The 18,631-nt window shown below is 51.5% G+C and overlaps 2 protein-coding genes across 5 annotated transcripts in view; one reads left to right on the forward strand and one right to left on the reverse strand.

Annotated features, from left to right (window-relative positions):
- The window catches only part of ELMOD3 (ELMO/CED-12 domain containing 3), a 50,030-nt gene extending 43,124 nt beyond the window's left edge, over positions 1–6,906 (forward strand). The window contains exons 12-14 of one of the 2 annotated variants that reach the window (XM_011965785.1): positions 4,901–4,977; positions 5,287–5,414; positions 5,913–6,906. In XM_011965785.1, coding sequence (XP_011821175.1) covers positions 4,901–4,977; positions 5,287–5,414; positions 5,913–6,097 — 390 coding nt within the window. In that variant the 3' untranslated portion in view covers positions 6,098–6,906. Of the gene's footprint in view, positions 1–4,900; positions 4,978–5,286 lie in introns of both variants that reach the window. The other variant, XM_011965784.1, reaches the window with a different exon arrangement.
- A 2,683-nt stretch (positions 6,907–9,589) lies between these two features.
- The window catches only part of CAPG (capping protein (actin filament), gelsolin-like), a 33,433-nt gene continuing 24,391 nt past the window's right edge, over positions 9,590–18,631 (reverse strand). For 2 of the 3 annotated variants that reach the window (XM_011965789.1, XM_011965788.1), the window contains exons 2-10: positions 16,938–16,973; positions 16,600–16,772; positions 16,344–16,498; positions 15,980–16,144; positions 13,953–14,102; positions 13,516–13,608; positions 12,846–12,978; positions 10,374–10,462; positions 9,590–9,795 (exon numbers count right to left, since the gene is read on the reverse strand). In XM_011965789.1, the coding sequence (XP_011821179.1) occupies positions 9,730–9,795; positions 10,374–10,462; positions 12,846–12,978; positions 13,516–13,608; positions 13,953–14,102; positions 15,980–16,144; positions 16,344–16,498; positions 16,600–16,772; positions 16,938–16,960 (1,047 nt within the window). In that variant the 5' untranslated portion in view covers positions 16,961–16,973 and the 3' untranslated portion in view covers positions 9,590–9,729. The remainder of the gene's footprint in view (positions 9,796–10,373; positions 10,463–12,845; positions 12,979–13,515; positions 13,609–13,952; positions 14,103–15,979; positions 16,145–16,343; positions 16,499–16,599; positions 16,773–16,937; positions 16,974–18,631) is intronic. The other variant, XM_011965790.1, reaches the window with a different exon arrangement.

Raw genomic sequence — 18,631 nt, forward strand, 5'->3', positions numbered from 1 at the left:
GACCAACATGGTGAAACCCTGTCTCTACTAAAAATATAAAAATTAGCTGGGCATGGTGGCAGGCACCTGTAATCCCAGTTACTCAGGAGGCTGAGGCAGAAGAATAGCTTGAACCCAGGAGGCAGAGGTTGCAGTGAGCTGAGATCATGCCACTGCGCTCCAGCCAGGGCAGCAGAGCAAGACTCTGTCTCATAAATAAATAAATAAATAGATAAATAAATAAAATTTAACTTGACCAGCAACACTCATGAATCTTGAAAACAGAGTTTTCCAGGAGAGAATCTATAAGATCAGAGTACCAGCTGGGGGATATAGCCCTGCCAGCAGCCAGTCTCATGCTCTCCTAAGGAGAGAGTTGAAGTTTTAGGTAGCCATGGGACAACCTGTTAAAGGAGAATTGTCCAAAATTGCAAACGCTAAGGGGACTCTCAGACTCCCAGACTCCCATCCATCCCAGTGGTATGGAAATGCTTCAGCCACGCTGTCCTAAGAGTAGCGCTACAGCACAGTTGCACTGAGAGAGGCACCATGCATCGGGTTCCTTGCTGGCAGGCCAGGAAGCACTTTATAATGATGCTTACTGGCTGGGCACGGTGGCTCACGCCTATAATCCTAGTACTTTGGGAGGCTAAGGTAGGCGGATCACTTGAGGTCAGGAGTTTGAGACCAGCCTGGGCAACATGGCGAAACCCTGTCTCTAATAAAAATACAAAAGTTTGGCTGGGTTGCTGGCGCATGCCTGTAATCCCAGCTACTCCGGAGGCTGAGGCATGAGAATCCCTTGAACCTGGGAAGCGGAAGTTGCAGTGAGCCGAGTTCACACCACTGCACTCCAGCCTAGGTGACAGAGTGGGACTCCGTCTCAAAACACACACACACACACACACACACAAAAATAATGCTTACTTACCGACAACAATTTGTATAGTTTTCCAAGCAGTTTCCATCACTCCATTCCATCAACACGCCCATCCTGTGAGAGAGGTAGGGCAGAGATGAGCCTCATCAATCTCCCCTTGCAGCAGAGGAATGTGCGGGTAAGAGAGTCCAAATGTTTCTGAACAAAGCCATAGCTCATGCGTGGTGAAGCTGGGCCTAGCCCTGTCTCCTGGCCTGGCGGTGGCGGTGGGCTCTGTACAGCATTGATTCCCAGCCAGCAGCACACCCTGAAGGGTCACATAGCAGTGGCAGTGCAGATGCTTAGACTTTCCCCATCAGAACCACTCAATTGGAATCTTCAGGGTTGGGGCCAGGTCAGCAGCAGCCGCAAAAGATGCTCTGGTCTTCCTGCTTCAGCAGACAAAGGTTTCTAAGCCCAAATGGGAGGCATGAGGATAAATGAAATTGTAAATGGAAGCACAAAAATGTCCAGGTCTGAGTTCCTCTGTTGTGTTTTAGTCAGTTTCCTAATCACAGCCTCAGTGCAGTATTTTAGCTCTAAACAATGCTTCTTAGGTCTGAGGGAACTTCTGAAGGAAAGGAGACATGTAGATCTGAAATCCAATTTTTTACCGTTTTTTGATAAGCAGGCTTTTTTTTTTTTTTGAGTTGGAGTCTCACTCTGTCACCAGGCTGGAGTGCAGTGGCATGATCTCAGCTCACTGCAACCTCCACCTCCTGAGTTCAAGTGATTCTTCTGCCTCAGCCTCCCAAGTAGCTGGGATTACAAGTGCCCACCACTACACCTAGCTAACTTTTGTGTTTTTAGGAGAGATGGGGTTTCACCATGTTGGCCAGGTTAGTCTTGAACTCCTGACCTCAAGTGATGCGCCCACCTCGGCCTCCCAGATTGCTGGGATTACAGGCGTGAGCCACCACGCCTGGCCAATAAGTGGGCTTTTTAAGAATGTTCCCGGGCTGGGTGTAGTGGCTCACAGCCTGTAATCCCAGCACTTTGGGAGGCCAAGGCAGGCAGATCACTTGAGGTCGGGAGTTTGAGACCAGCCTAATCAACAGATCAACATGGAGAAAACTCATCTCTACTAAAAATACAAAATTAGCCAAGCATGGTGGCACATGCCTGTAATTCCAGCTACTCGGGAGGCTGAGGCAGGAGAATTGCTTGAATCTGGGAGGCAGAGGTTGTGGTGAACCGAGATCACGCCATTGCACTCCAGCCTGAGTAACAAGAGCGAAACTCTGTCTTAAAAAAAAAAAAAGTTCCTGAGAATGGATGAACATTAAGTCCAGGTCCTCTGTTAATAATGTTGTTACTATACTGTTCTTCTCATATTTATTTTTAGATTGAAAAAAATCAAGGGAAGGGATGATATTATGCAAGTATATATGATCATTAAATAGGCAGTATGTGAAGGTACAGAGGTGTACATGAAGGTCAGCACCAATGCTGTTCTCAGCTACCCATGTTGACGCAAGGTTAATAATGATGAACATTTGTTAATTCCTACTTGGGCCAGGTGCAGTGCCTAGTATTTTGCACATGTGATCTTAAGTAATGCTCACAGCAACTCTGTGAGGTGAGTAGTGGGATAATATGTTAACTGTTGACAAAATCGATCTCATAAGGCCAGGTGTGGTGGCTGATGCCTGTAGTCCCAGCACTTTGGGAGGCCGAGGCAGGCGGATCACTTGAGGTCAGGAGTTTGAGACCAGCTTGGCCAACATGGTGAAACCCTGTCTCTACTGAAAATACAAAAATTAGCCAGGTGTGGTGGCACGTGCCTATAGTCCCAGCTATTTGGGAGGCTGAGGTAGGAGAATCCCTTGAGCCCAGGAGACAGAGGTTGCAGTGAACCGAGATCACACCACTGCACTGCACTCCAGCCTGGGCAACAGAGCAAGACTCCATCTCAAAAAAAAAAAAAAGAAAAGAAAAAATCTGTCTCATGGAGTTGTTGTAATGATTAGTGACTTGACTCTACCCAGTGTGGCACTAACGCTGGATTTCCAAGACCACCCACAGGTTCAGTGATTCCTAAGAGACTCAAGGGACTCTACTTATAGTTATACTTAACAGTTCTGGTTTAGTACAATGGAAGCAAATCAGCAAAGGGAAGAAGTGCATGGGACAAAGTCCGTAGGAAACCAGATGCCAATGTCCAAGAGGCCTCTCCCAGTGGAATCACACAGAACGCACTTCATTCTTCCACTGCCAAATTGTGCAACATGTGTAAAATGTCACCAATCAGGGAAGCTCATTAGAGGTACCCTGTACTCAAGGTTTTCACCATGACATGCTGGTCATGTAGGCATCCTCTGCCTAGCACATACCAAAATTCTAGAATCATAGAGGGAAAGCTGGTGTTCTGCATAAAGTATCTTTTTTGTGTGTGCTTTTTTGAAAAAAAAATTTGTTTTTGTAGAGACAGGATCTCACCATGTTGCCCAGGCTGGTCTTGAACTCCTAGACTCAAGTGATCCTTCCGCCTGTAATCCCAAAGTGCTGGATTGTGAGCCCTGGGCCCAGCCAGCAAAAACTATCTTGTTTGCCTGAGCAGTTGAGGAACAATGTTAGGAAATGATGGGAACCATCTCAAAATCCAAGTTCTCAGCTGTCAGCCATGGCCTGATCTAAGAATTTTCTAAGGCTCAGGCTCTAAGGAGTCTCAGGCCTGCTGTGTTAACTTTTTTCTGCACAGCACTCAAAGTTTATTTCCTTTTTGATTTTGAGAGATGGGAAGGCTGAGTTTCACAGAGGTTGGGTGGCCTTCTCAAGGACACACAGCTACCAGGTAGCCAGGCCAAGATCTGGAATTCGGGTGTCATGGAAGACCCTGAGAAAAATCTCAGTGGAGCCAGAAGACCTTCTGCAGTTCAACACTGTCCAGAACTTTCTGCAGTGACAGAAGTGGTCTAGATACTGGAAATGCACCATCCAGTACAGCAGCCACCAAGCACACATGACTACTGAGCACTAGAAATGTGGCTAGTACCACTAAGGAGCCAAATTTGTGTTTGTTTTTAATGTTTAATTCATTTAAATAGCTGCATGCAGCTGGTCGCCACCATACTGGGCAGTACAGTTCTATACTATAATGTAATGGATTTTTCTTCAATTGGGAAGCAGGTGGGATAAATAGATCTTGGTTCTTGTTCTGTACTAAGGAATGCACTGGTCTATGTGTTCCTCTCACTGGGCGCCCTTGTGTATGTGCAACAGGGGAAAATAACATGTCATGTCTGCAAGTTCCCTGAAAAAAAAAAAGGCCCTTTCCATTCAGCGATTATGCGAGCTTGGTTTCATTGTTATTAAAGAAAGGAGCTTGCCTGACTAAACATAGAGCATTAAAGCTGCCCCCATAGGGGATTCTGAGGCCTGTCCTGCTGAAGCTCCCTTGCTGGACTCAGGCTGCCTCCTCTCGGCTTCTGACCTGCACAGCCGGTTCTCAGGCCTCTGTGTTATCAGGAAACGGGGTGTGCCGGCAAGTCAGGATGACCTTCTACCCACGTGCATCTTCTTTGTCTGCCTTAGTATGAGGCGCTCATGAGCAGCCAGACAACCAGAAGCCCAGAGAAGGGGAGAAGAGACTTTAAGAACCTGCAGGGCTAGTTAGAGCACTGAACTTCTCTTCTGTCTTCATGCTGACGCCAGGAGGTGATGTGGGCCCAGGGGGTGGGTCTGTTGCAGGCCAAGGAGAGCTCATGGATGATGAAGAGGCTAGAGAGCTAGCACGGGGGTTATAAACACCAGCTCTGGAGCAAATAACCTCAGTTGGTACCCTGGTTCCCATGCCTTAGGAAAGTTACTTAAGGTCACTGAGCCTTAGTTCCTCATCTGTAAGATGGGAAGAAGATTATTGGGAGAATTAAGTGGGAGTAATAATAATATCAGCTGTTGCCTCTGGGGCTGTGCTTGCCTGCGAGCCACACCAGGCTGCAGATGACAGGAAACACAGTGAGAGCTGGAGTTGCTGCTGACTGGGCGCCCCCTCCATTCCAGCAATTCCCTTTCTGTTTGATGTCCGTGAACATCACCCACATCGCCATCCAGGCCTTGAGAGAGGAGTGTCTCTCCAGGTGAGTCCCCAAACACCAGCTGGTCAGAGTGACCCAGCAAAGCCTGGTTCATCCCCACTCTGGCTTCATTTTCCCCAGCTCTACTCCACCTGCCGGCTCCTGGAGGGCCTGGACAAAGTCCCCATGCACCAGTCTCCCCAGGACATCTCTCCTCCCACCCGTGGCTTTAGATGTCAGGCTCCTGGGGAATGGTGGGGGCATCCTGGGTTTGGGCTGGCTCCCTGGGGAAATGGGGAGGGCGGGTGGGAGGGCACCCAGGTCTCAGCGTTCATCCACTGCTGAGCAGGTCACCCCACCTTCTTCCTGCAGGGAGTGTAATCGGCAGCAGAAGGTCATCCCCGTGGTGAACAGCTTCTATGCCGCCACTTTCCTCCACCTTGCACATGTCTGGAGGACACAGCGGAAGACCATCTCAGACTCCAGCTTTGTCCTCAAAGGTGTGCTCTTTCTTCTGGGGAGGCCTAGGCTCCTGAATGCACAGTGTCCCGGGTTCAGAGAGTCCAAGGTGGTTGCTAGACTGGTTTTGGCTGCAGTTCTTCCCCATCCACACTTTCTCAAATTCCAGCTTACCAAAATCTCCATCACCCACGCCCTGGAGCCTGCTAATTCTCCTTTCTCTGCCCTGACTGTTGCCCCTTTCTGGCCTTATACTTATGACGAGCATATATTCTGATCAAAAATTGGGAGTTGGGGTCCAATAGTTGGACTATTCAAAGTTGCAATTGTCTGGACAAGGTAGAGTGTGTGGTCCCTGTGTCTGTATCTGGCTCCCCGGGCTACCTCTCTGGTGACCTCTCCATCTGAGGCTCCTTCACCCTTCTCTCCATGGGATAGGGGTTGGGGGTGCTCCCTAGAGCTGCTAGGCTTGAGGCCCTGACTATTGTGTCACCGAGACCCCCCTCAAGCCTTCTGCTCCCCAATTCTCTCTGTTGCAGACTTGGAAGTATTGGCCAAGAAGAGCCCACGGCGGCTGCTGAAGACCCTGGAGCTGTACTTGGCCAGAGTGTCAAAGGGACAGGCCTCCTTGTTGGGGGCACAGAAGTGCTGTGGGCCGGAAGCCCCTCCCTTCAAAGATCTCACCTTCACAGGCAAGAGTGATCTGCAGCCTCACTCATCCTAAGGCGTGTGGCTGATCTGAACTCCGAGATGGATGGAGGTTTAAAGGCTGAGCTGCAGGGGCTTTCACAGGGTCAGTGGAAACCATGTCAGGAGGCTGGCCGGGCCGCACCCCTTGCTGTCTCCGCAGACGGGATATAGGAAGCTCCTGGGCTTAGCTGTGGAAAACCAAGTACCCTCACTGGGATGGGACATGAGGGGCAGCTAGACTTCACCCCCTCCCTGCAGACCTGCCTCCAAAGCAAGGAGAATTCTGCCTTAATCTGTGGGGCTCCAGTCTCCAAGGTTGAGTTCCAGTGTATCCCACTGGGAGTGAATGGATCATGAGGTGGGATGGCCCCATCTGGATGTTCTGCAGATCCACACATGGAAGGAGATTCCCAAGTAGAGGCAGCCAGAATTCTAACTCCCTGGCAGCGGCGGGGCTTCCAGGCGCTGGTGTCTGTGTTGTTAGAACTCAGAGGAAGAGGGCAGGGGCAGCACCCGATGGGGCAGCATGATCCAAGCAAGGGGCCTGAGTCCTCAGTGGGGCTGGGGCATGGAGGTACCTCACCAGGTGGGTGTCAGGCCCCCTCTAGAGTTTCTGGCCATTCACTTACCACTCTGTTCTCCCCCTGACCCCCGCTCCATTGTTTATAATGGGAAAATGGACATTTGGCTAGGTGTCTCTCATGGCTGCTCCATCCTAGCCCCCACAAGCTGGGGCTTTCTCGTGTAGAGGCTGTGCCCGCCCCATGATGGGTTTCTGGCCTAATTGAGGGAAGAAGGAAATTCATACCAGCAGTTTTCAAATAAAGGAATTGTTCCAATTAAGCATCTTAGGTGTTTTTTTCCAAGACAAGTCTTGCACCATCCTGTGGTCCTGTTGTTCCAGGACCTGGTTAGAGCCAGGCACACCCAAGGTGAAGGCATAGGTAGGTTCCAGCCTGGTCATGGGCTCCAGGAGACAAGGTTGCCGTGCTACAGCCAAACCCTGCTGAGTTCATAGGACGTCCATCCTCTGCTATACTTACAAGCCCAAAGACTCCTTGCAGGGTCTAGCCAGTGGACGAGGTAGCCCAGTTCTTGTTCAGATTGACTGGTATAAGGCATCCGCACAGCATTTTTCCTGCATCTGCTTCTAGGAAAGGCCAGCACTGTTGGTTCCTTCCCGAAAGAGCCTCCAGGCCAGGGTACCTGAGCTGGGGAGTGGGGGGCAGGTGAGAGCCCCGCTATGCTGCCTTCTGTGCTCTGGACTCCCTCACGTGGAATGCTGTGAAAGACCACTATCTAGCCCTGCAGGCCTCTTTAAGTCTGACCTACTGCAGGGGGGAACCATCACAGAGGTGGGGAAGAGAGGTGGCCACCCAGGCATGGAGGGGAACTCCTGACTGCTGTCAGCAGAATGCCTCAAGGGTGGGGCTGATAACAAACCAACCCCATAGTTTGCCTTGTGTTGTCTGCCGGACCTGAACTAACCCTTTCATTCACAATACTTCCAGTCTGGTCCTCAGCTAACCATCAAAGATGGCAGGGAGATTGCTGGGCATGGCATGGCAGGAGCTGGAACGCAGGGGAGGAAAGCTGCAGCTCGGCCTCCACTTTGGAGCATCAGGTTGGGTGATTCTTCCCTCTGCAGGGTCCTTTCTTCCCACCTCCCACCTGTTTAGTGCCCCCCAGATGACAGAGTACTCACAGCTTCAGACCCTGGAACATTAGCAATGATGTAGTCTGATAATATTAAATTTACAGTTCTGTTAATGAACTGGTGGTGAGAGGTACCTGAACCCTCTGAAAGTAGATGCAAAAATCTTTTTTTTTTTTTAAACAGGATCTCACTCTGTCACCCAGGCTGAAGTGCAGTGGCATGATCTCGGCTCACTGCAACCTCCACCTCCCAGGCTCAAACCATCCTCCCACTTCAGCCTCCTGAGTAGCTGGGACTACAGGTGTGTGCCACCATGCCCAGCTAATTTTTGTATTTTTGGTAGAGATGGGGTTTCACCATGTTCCCCACGCTGGTCTCAAACCCCAGAGCTCAGGCATTGTGCCTGCCTCTGCCTCCCAAAATGCTGAGATTACAGGTATGAGCCACCGTGTCCAGCCACAAAAATCTTAATCTGTGTATATTTATAGGGAAAGGGCCTAGGCCTTTCATAGGAGGATTAAAATACTCCCTACCGCTACAAAGGTTGTCGGAACCACTAATGTAGTGCAACCTTTATTCTCTCCCCTTTAAAAAACCATCCCTGGCACCTGCTCTTTATGTAGACTGTCAAGTAGGGCTGAGAAGTCTGCGGAGAAGATAGGGAGGCAGATGCACAGAGGAGCTCATTTCTTTTTTACTTTTATTTTTTGAGTCAGAGTCTCTGTCACCTAGGCTGGAGTGCACTTGTACAATCTCGGCTCACTGCAATCTCCACCTCCCGGGTTCAAGCAATTCTCCTGCCTCAGCCTCCCAAGTAGCTGAGATTACAGGCATGCACAACCATGCCTGGCTAATTTTTTTTGTATTTTTAGTAGAGACAGGGTTTCCATGTTGGCCAGACTGGTCTCAAACTCCTGATCACAAATGATCTGCCCGTCTCGCCCTTCCAAACTGCTGGTGTTATAGGCATGAGCCACCGCACCCGGCCGGGGTATCTATGGTTCTTGGCACAAAATCAGCAAGTTCAACTTGCCGATTGATCAGAATTTTTGTTTTGGGATGAAAGAATCCAATTTCTAGAGCTTGGAAGCCACATTGCCCAGAGGACCTGGGGGTGAGGGTGAGTCAGGGTGGTTGCAGCCTTGCCAAGCCTCATGGCCTCTGGTCCGAGCTGACACAGGCTCACTCACACCCTGCTCTTGGCCCCCGCACATGCTTTCTCAGATGGGACCTCTTTTTGGCTACTGCATTCTCCCTGCTATTCAGCTCTCTAGCCTCTGACATCCAACCACCACTTCATTACACAAGAGAATGAACCAAGGTCTAGCAAAGGAAAGTAACTTGCCTAGGATCACAGAGGCAGGGTAAGAACCAGACTGAAGACTGTCCATGCTAGCCTGGTGCTTTTCGCACAGCCCTGCAGTGGCCCTGGGCTCACCAGCCAAACATGCAGTGCAATGTGCCTACGAAGTAATAAGCCAGGCTTGGTACAGTTGTGAAAAGCTGTCCTCTCTTGCTCAGCGAGCATATGTCACTTCGAGCTGCCTGGCAGTGCTTTATTAGGGCATCTGAGGAAATACTGGCTTAAATGGAGCTGCATCCCAAGCCCATCACCACAACCTTCTCCCTGTTGGGAATGTGAGACTGAACTGAACCCCCGGATGAAAGTGATCCTGAGGCCTGGCACTGTACCACCTCCTTATTGGGTTCACAGCAGTCCCTGCAGGCCTGGCTGGGACTCCTCAGTCATGCAAAGCTGCTCTGGTGCCTCCAAGGCTGTGCAGTTGTCATCTGTGTGCTACTCCACCCCCAGCATGGGGATGAACCCAGGTGAATAGGTGGGTGACAGAATCAGCCCAGGTCAGGCGGTGCAGGAAAAGAGCTGGGAAAGCACTTGTCTCCTTTATTGAACACCTGCAGGGGGCACCTCTGCACTGACCAGGCAGCCAGAGAAGCAAGTAGGCAGGCGGTGGGGGGCAGAGAAGCATGGGGCAGGAAGACGCCCACCCTCATTTCCAGTCCTTGAAAAATTGCTTGAAGATGGGACTCTCACGGCCCTGGGGCAGAATCTCCACCTGCAGGGACAGCGGGGGAGAAGTCTGGTTCACAAAGTTGCACGTCTGCCTCAGCCTGGGAGGACAGGATGGGGCCAGAGCCAGGGAGGAGGGTGTGGGCGCCCGGCCTGAGTCCTTGTGCAGTCCAGGCCAGGAAAGCTCCCCTGGATGAGCCACGAGATGAGAACCAAGGTTTCAGGGACGCAGACTGAAGCAACAGACTGCTTCAAGGATGTGGATGCACAGTTCAGTAAACGCCACCAACTGTAGGTGAACCCTGTCAGCTCCCCGCGGGATGACTTGTAGACACTGTGCTGCGGCTGGAGGGGTGGCACCAGCCAGGGGCAATTGCCCAGAGGAGGAGCACCCAGTTCTCTGTGTGCCCAGGGGAGTGCTGCCCAACATCCTCTTTGAAAATAATAAGTATTTTGACATTTTGAAGGATTGAGATGGGCTTTCCCACTGGATGGGTCTAAGAGGGAGCCCTGGTTGTTCCTGACAGTGCCCGAGGCGCTCTTGCCCTTCCTGGCCAATTTGAGGGGTCAGGGGCCACAGGAAGAGCCCTAGGAGGAGGGCTGGGGGCATAGGCATCTCCTCACCTGGGTGTTCAGGGCGTACTGCATGCGCGAGATGAAGCCCTCGGCCACTTGCAGGGCCGCCTGCCGCTCCTTCTCATTCGCTTTTCGCCCTGGATCATAGGAAGGAGATTTTTAAAAAGAGCAGGGACCCTCTTTAGCCCCCATCCCATTTTTCTTGAGGAAATTTAAGGGAGTCCACAGAAGAGCCAGCAATTTTTACAATAAATAGACCAGGGGTCTCAAGAATGCTGAGGGGCTCTTTGGAGATGTGGAGTCAGTCCCTTAAGAATTTTCCTACACTGGTAGCACCAAGGTAGATGAAAACCCCTCTTCTGCCCGGGTCTGATCATGCAAACCTGTTCTGACCTGGGCCCCTTGAATATTTCAGGGAGAGGAACAGGTGTTCACCCTAACATCAGACTGTGAGGTTACAGGTCTCCTTTTCCCCCAGGACCCCTCACCTCTTGAGTTCATCAAGCCTTTTCTGAAAAACTAAATAAGACAAAGGGTACAATTTATTACAGAGGTGAACTTACTCCCATAATGCCGGCAGGGCTACACTGGCCTAACGGTTATGCTAACTAAGTGCTTACAAAAATGAAGACCCCACATAATCCAGTCATTTCTGCTGGCAGTCCTGAGAACTCAAACTGCTCATTCCAGGCTTTTTTATTTTTATTTTTTCTGAGACACAATCTCGTTCTGTCGCCCAGGCTGGAGTGCAGCGGCACCATCACAGCTCACTAAAGTCTCAACCTCCCAGGCTCAAGCAAGCCACCCACCACAGCCTCCCGTGTAGCTGGGACCAAAGGTGCACGCCACCACACTCAGCTAATTTTTGTTTTTTTGTAGAGAAGTGATATTTTGCCACGTTGCCCAGACTGCCACACATTTTTCCAAGGAAATGATGCCGAAACGATGCCATGATGTGGCTGTCTCTCTAGGCAGCCTATAAAATGCCATGAACTACAATGTATCTGAAATTAATATGCTGGATTCCTTCCTCTGTCAGCTCACCAGCTGCCCCACTACCCATGAGATCCTTCTCTTCCTGGCCTCCCAAGTCTCCTGTTTCTCCTCTGGTTTCTCTTCCCATAGTGGTTGGGTTCCTTGCTCTGGTTTACACATGCTTCTGTGGGCCTCTGGGAACCCCCTCTGCTTGGCATTGGTTCTATGGGATATGTGCCCTCTGGCAGTAGAGAAAAGGCAGCCCTGCAGCGCACGCACGCCTCTCTCTTCCCACTTTTGCTGCTCCCAGCTCCTTCCTTTCACCTCTATCTCTGCTGAGTTTCAGAAGCAATACTATGAAATGCCTGGTAGCAGCTATCTGTAGATACCCACCTACTTGTCTGCCTTCCTGACCAGGCTAGGGTCTCGCATTTTCTCTGCCTTGGTTGACCCCACAACTGGGTGTTGAGCAAATGCTATTGCTGAAAATTCTCAGACCCTAGACAGAGACTCAGAACAAGTTTGTTTCATTTTCAGTCAAACCAAGTAGAACAGGCTCTGCCCAACAGTGTTTCTATTTCCAGAAGATAGAATCTCTTGGAAAAACAAGTTCTACAGGTTCACCACTCACTGCATAAAATGATGTTTAATTTGTCTAAAATTCATTTCTGTCAAACCTTAAGGCAGAATCCCAGGATCAGGGATCCCAGAAGCCCCGAAAGTCTAGAGCTTGGCTAGGGCAGTGGTTCTCAAAGTGTGGTCCCTGGTGCCAGCGGCACAGACGTAACCCGGAAACTTGGTAGAGACGCCCGTTCTGCCCCACTCCAGACCTAATGAGTCAGAATCCCTGGGGATGGAGCCCAGCCATCTAAACAGGCCCTGAGGTGATTCTGAGGCTTGCTGAAGTTTCGGAGTCATCGTTTAGAATTTAGGAGGTGGGAACAGCAAAGAGAAAATGGCGAGGCAGTGGCTCATGTCTGTAATCCCAGCACTTTGGGAGGCCGAGGCAGGCGGATTACTTGAGGTCAGAAGTTTGAGACCAGCCTGGTGGTGAAACCCCACCTCTACTAAAAATACAAAAATTAGCCAGGCATGGTGGCGGGCACCTGTAGTCCCAGCTACTCGGGAGGCTAAGGCAGGAGAATCGCTTGAACCCAGGAGGCAGAGATTGCAGTGAGCTGAGATCGCGCCACTGCACTCCAGCCTGGGTGACAGAGCGAGACTCCGTTTCAAAAAAAAAAAAGAAAGAAAGAAAACAGTGATGCCTGTGCCATGGCTCACGCCTGTAATCCCAGCACTTTGGGAGGCCAAGGTGAAGATCACTGGAGCCCGAGAGTTTGATACCATCCTGGGCAACACAGAGAGACCCCATCTCTATCTTTAAAAAACATTTTTTAAAGAGAGAGAAAATGGCCAGCCAGAAGCATGTAGGCTCCCTGAGGCTGTCTTTTACAAGCAGCTGGACAGGCTGAGCCCTGCAAAGGGAAGCCTGCCCAGGTCAGAGAAGCTACAGGCATCTCAGGCTGTTACAGAGGAGCCACGTACCCTTCCAGATATAGATCTTGCCACAGAGCCCGTTGTCCAGCACGAAGCAGTCATCAGATATCAGCAGTTCAAGGGCAAAGGGGCTGGAGTCGGCCACCTTGGTCAGGTTCATCTGTCCAGTGGCATCAGAGACCTGGGGAAGACGGACAGTGCCTGATCTCACCCCCCACACACCAGCCCTCACCTCAGCCTGAGGAGGGGGAGGCTGGCCCTCCCTTGCTCCCTCCCACTCTGCCCCGCTGCCCACCGCCCAGGTCCCAGGAGCAGACAGGAGAGTGAAGACCTGAAAAGCAAATTCCAGGCAGCCACACTCCCTTCCATCACCCCAATCCCTGCAGCACAGGGGCCCCGAACCCATTTGGAAATTAGGTGGATTCCAAATTACAAAGAAATGCACAGAATTCAAGAAAGAAAAGCTCAGCATTGGCTTCAAGCCTTCACCAAGCATGGGCTGGAAGTGAGGTGCACTCATCTCCTCAGCAGGGCGTGCCTTCCGCCCACTCCCCATCCTCCTCTCACTCCCAGTCCTGTATAACTCCCCACCTCCCACCCCGGTTCCAGCCCCACCTTCCCCCTGCCTTCTCCCCTCCACCCTGCTTGCACGCAGCTGTGCTGTGGAGGCTCCCACCCTCCCTGCTGCCGGGTCCCAGGGCAGGCTTGTGGGGCCCACCTTATACAGAGCTGCGGCCTGGGCGTTTGCCTTGTCAGCTGTGAGGTCTTCCTCGGGGTTGCCCTCCTTCAGAGCAGGCTTGGGGCCCAGGACCTGCAGGGGCCGGAGCAGGCCAGGTTTATAGGGACCCCTGCCCTGGAACTTCACAGCCCATCATGCCCAGGGCCACAGCTTCTGGTGGGGCAAACTGCGCCCTGCACTAGGGCACCCAGCAGAGGTGAGGTGAGTGTCCAGCCCACCCCACCCGCGAGGCTGCTCAGCCTCGAGGATGAGCATCTACTCAGAGGGGCACCCTGTGAGCTGGCCACAGCCCAAGGCAGTACCCCAGATGCCCCCTGCCACCCTCCACCGGCCACCCTCAGGCCTCAGCTCATCACCACCTCTCTTGGCCACTTTCAAGCAGAGGCTCCTGGCTGCCCACTCCAGTGTCCCCCAACCTGGATCATCTCAGCAGGCTCCTCCCCATCAGTGACAATCTCCACCTGGGCCTTGCCCTGTCGCTCACTGTCCCGGATGGCCAGGGCCAGGTCCCTCGCCTTGTTGCGTTCCAGGATGTTGGACTTTCCACCACACCAGGCGAAGATGTTCTGCAGGGAAGCAGGAAAGCCCGGGTCAGAGCCAGGTGCCTGTATCCTGCTCCCCGGTTCAGAGAAGGGCCCACAGCTCTCCCTCTCTCCTCTCTGAACTGTCCCTGAGGCAGGACAATCAGGAAGGCAAAGCAAAGCACAGAGGGCTCTCTGAGAATGCCCACGACCACCCTCTGCAACTGTTTCTCTGCCCACCTGCCATCTGTCTTCCTTTCTTTTTTTTCAAGACAGGGTCTCACTCTGTCATCTAGGCTGGAGTGCAAAGACATGATCATGGCTCACTGCAGCCTGGACATCACAGGCTCAAGCAATCCTTGCACGTTAGCTTCTAAGCAGCTGGGACTATAGGCACGTGCCACCATGCCTGGCTAATTTCTTAATTTTTTGTAGAAATGGGGTCCCACTATATTGCCCAGGCTGGTTACAAACTGCTGGGCTCAAGCCTCTTTCTTTTTCTTTTTTTTTTTGAGATGGAGTTTCACTCTTGTTGCCCAGGCTGGAGTGCAATGGTACAATCTCAGCTCACCGCAACCTCCGCCTCCTGGGTTCAAGAGATTCTCCTGTCTCAGCCTGCCGAGTAGCTGGGATTACAAGCATGTGCCACCATGCCCGGCTAATTTTGTATTTTTAGTAGAGATGCGGTTTCTCCATGTTGGTCAGGCTGGTCTCGAACTCCCGACCTCAGGTGATCTGCCCACCTCAGCCTCCCAAAGTGCTGGGATTACAGGCGTGAGCCACTGCGCCCGGCGCCTCTTCTTCTTCCCATCACATATCTCCTATGTTTAAACGTCTCTTACCACCTATCTCCACCTACTAGAAAGTGAGCTTCATTAGGACATGAAGGTTTTGTTTGGCTTTGCTCACTGCTGTGGGTCCACTGCTAAAACAGAGCCTGGCATGGATTTAGGTGCAAAATAAATATTGACTGACTGAGTGAAGGACTGGATGGGTGAGTGGCTGAATGTCTCCTTGAGCGCAGCGTCTCACACTCCTACCCGCTGCCCTGCCTGGCAGAGCCCCTGTCACCTCTCCTCTTCTGGTAATGGCAAAGTCTGTTCACCCATCCCCTTCCTTGTCTCAGCACGTGTAGGCCTCCTCACCAAGAGCTCCTGGATTGATTTCTCTGCCCCAAATCTTCACCGCCACAAGATGCAACCCATACTCCTCAGCCAGTCAATCTCCTCATGACCTGGGGCTCACCTTCCACCTTCCACCTTCCTTAGCAATTTCCCTCTCGCTGCTCCTGTCCCCCAGCCCGGGTCCCAGTCTCATTAGACCCCTGGTGTGTGCATGTCTGCACCTTTCCCCACCTTGGTGGCTCAGCTCACCTTCTCCCTTTGCCTGGAGTGGCATCTCCCCTCCTATAGGTCTAGTCCAATGTCACCTTCCTGGGACAACTGGCTTCGGCTCAGGCTAGAGGGCCCCTCCCTGCCTCAAGCCCCCCCAGCACATGGCAGCTGTCCCCCTTAAAGTCCTCATCACATCCTGCCTCAGGTTATGGCAAGTGACCGGCCCATCTTGGCTGCCTCCCCAGAGCGAGCTTTTATGGTCCCTGTGCTGGCTCAGAGAGGGCATCATAGATTCACTGAATGAAGAGATCAGTGACTGAATTAATGAATGGTCTGGCAGGCAGTGAACTCAGAGGCTTCCAAGAGGAGGGAGAAAGCTCCAGAGCATCAGAGGCAATGTCTAGATGGCAGAAGGAGGCTGGCATCAGTCCTTACAAATATAGGAATGTTCTCCAATGGTCAGAGGGCTCTGACTTGGAATGGGCTTACAGCTTCTCAGCTTCTCTCCCTCTTTCCTGGCCTCCTGCCCCTCTGTCCTTGTAAAGGATGGTGCCAATACGGAGTGCTCAGTCTGGCCAGCCTACCCACCTGGCCCAGGTCCAGGATGAAGCAGTCCCCAGTGTTGAAGCTGTCCCAGTTCAGTGCCCGCTCGGTGGCACGGATGTTCTTCTTCCCCTTCACCTGGTAGAGTTTCTTGATGGCAGCTGGGGCTCCTGTAGAGGTCTTGTGAAATGCTGACTCCACACCACCTTCCTGCAACCCAGACAGCCCATCTGAGTGGACTGACAGGAGACCCAGAGCCCTTTGCACCCTATCCCACTGGGAGACGGGCAGAAAGGTGGGGATCCAGCCCCAAAGGCACCCGGGTCTTCTGCAGGTTAAGAACCAGCCAGAAGCGGGGCTGGCTCTGAGAGAAGCTGCAGGGTGGGGGTGCCTGGAGGTGGGCTCTGACCTGGTACTTGAGGCCTCGTGGGAAGTAGCTCATGAAGAGGTCGGACTCATTGCCCTGCACCTCGCGGTGCTGCACAGGCCGCTCTCCCAGCAGCGTGTTGAGGTGCACAGCCAGCACGGCACAGGCCCCCTGCTCATCCCGGGATGACTGCTGACCTGGGACAAGTGGGAGAGGGCAGGGCAAGGCCCTTGTGATCCATGCCAGACCCCTCCTTCCCCTGCCTGGGCCCAACCTTCCCCCATCCAGATCCCCTTACCTATCCACAGGTGCAGATGGGAAACCTCTTCTGGGCCATTGTGCAGCACTAGGTAGGAGTCCCCCGAGAAGAAGATGCCCTGGTTCTCTCGTGCCACGGGCACTGGCTTCAGCTTCTCCACCCGCCACACATGCAGGCCTGGATCCTGCACTGAGCCTGGGAATGGAGAGCCACTGCGAGAAGAGAGAGGGTTGACAGCAGCCAGGACCCACTGGCCCAAGCACAGCCCTGGGCAGGCCTGGCGACTGCAGTCTGGGGATGAGGAGAGCGGTGGGGAGGGGCAGCCCTTGGAGGTGAAGAAGGGGAAGTTGTGAAAGGAGATGGGGCATGCAGCTTACCTCTGGGGAATGGCTGTGTACATGCTGTCTTCAGATCTGGAAAGAAAGAAGAAGCCATTATTATTACAAATGCCGCAAAAAGGACCTCTCACGTGGGGCTGGAGAGGGCCTTCCCAGTGGCCAAGTACTTTCATATTCATCAACTACTTCATCTCTAGGAGCCCTAGTTCCATTATGCAGACAAAGAAAATGAGTCTCAGAAATTCTAAGTCTAAGGCCACACACACACAGTTAGTGAGTGGTTCATGGAAATAAGGTCTCTGACCCCTGGGCCAGGGTCTTCCCTCTTCTGAGATCTCACAGAAATTAAAATAAGAGCAGAAATTAACAGAAAACAGAAACAAGAGAGAAGAGTAATGAATCTTTTTTTTTTTTTTTTTTTTGAGACTGAGTTTCACTCTGTTGCCCAGGCTGGAGTGCAGTGGTCCAATCTCACCTCACTGCAACCTCCGCCTCCCGGGTTCAAGTAATCCGCCGGTCTCAGCCTCCCAAGTAGCTGGGGTTACAGGCACCACTATCACACCTGGCTAATTTTTGTATTTTTAGTAGAGACAGGGTTTTGCCATGTTGCCCAGGCTGGTGTTGAACTCCTGACCTCAAGTGATTTGCCCACCTCAGCCTCCCAAAGTGCTGAGATTATAGGCATGAGGCACCATGCCTGGCCTCAAGTTGGCTTTTTTTTTTGAAGACAGAGTCTCACTCTGTCACTCAGGCTGGAGTGCAGTGGTGTGATCTCAGCTCACTGCAACCTCTGCCTCCTGAGTTTGACTGATTCTTGTGCCTCAGCTTCCCAAGTAGCTGGGATTACATGCCCACACCACCACGCCTGGCTAATTTTTGTATTTTTAGTAGAGACAGTGTTTCACCATGTTGGCCAGGCTGGTCTTAAACTACTGACCTCAGATGATTCACCCGCCTCGGCCTCCCAAAGTGCTGGGATTACAGGCGTGAGCCACTGCGCCCAGCAAGTTTTTTTTTTAAACCAATAAAATTGATAAATCTTTAGACAAACTGACTAGCAGAAAGAGAAAACACAAGTCTCAATACAGAAATGAGAGATATGAGATCACCACAGATTTTACAGATATTAAAAGGATAAAGAGAATATTATAAAAACTTTATGCCAATATATTCAACCACTTACATAAAATGGGCAAATTCCTTCAAAGATACAAATTATGAAAGTTCACTCAAGAAGACACAGATTATCTGAACAGTGCCCATATCTATTAAGGAAAATAAATCTGTAGTAAAAAACTCATTCCCCCCAAAACCCAAGCCCAGATGGCTTCATTGGTAATTTCCACCAAAAATTTAAAAAGGATATGATATCAATTATACACAAAATCTTCAAAAAAATAGATCACAGAACACTTCTCAATTCATCCTATGCTGCCACCATTCTCCTGATAACAAAACCAGATAAATAAATTACACAAAAAGAAAATTACAGATCAATATTGCTCATGAACATACACATAAAAAAATTTACAAAATTTGGCAGGGCACGGTGGCTCACGCCTGTAATCCCAGCACTTTGGGAGGCCAAGGTGGGTAGATCACGAGGTCAGGAGTTTGAGACCAGCCTGGCCAACATGGTGAAACCCTATCTCTACTAAAAATGCAAAAATTTGCTGGGTATAGTGACATGTGCCTATAGTCCTAGCTACTCAGGAGACTGAGGCGTGAGAATC

The sequence above is a fragment of the Mandrillus leucophaeus genome, unplaced genomic scaffold, assembly GCF_000951045.1.
Source record: "Mandrillus leucophaeus isolate KB7577 unplaced genomic scaffold, Mleu.le_1.0 Scaffold737, whole genome shotgun sequence".
Classification (NCBI taxonomy): domain Eukaryota; kingdom Metazoa; phylum Chordata; class Mammalia; order Primates; family Cercopithecidae; genus Mandrillus; species Mandrillus leucophaeus.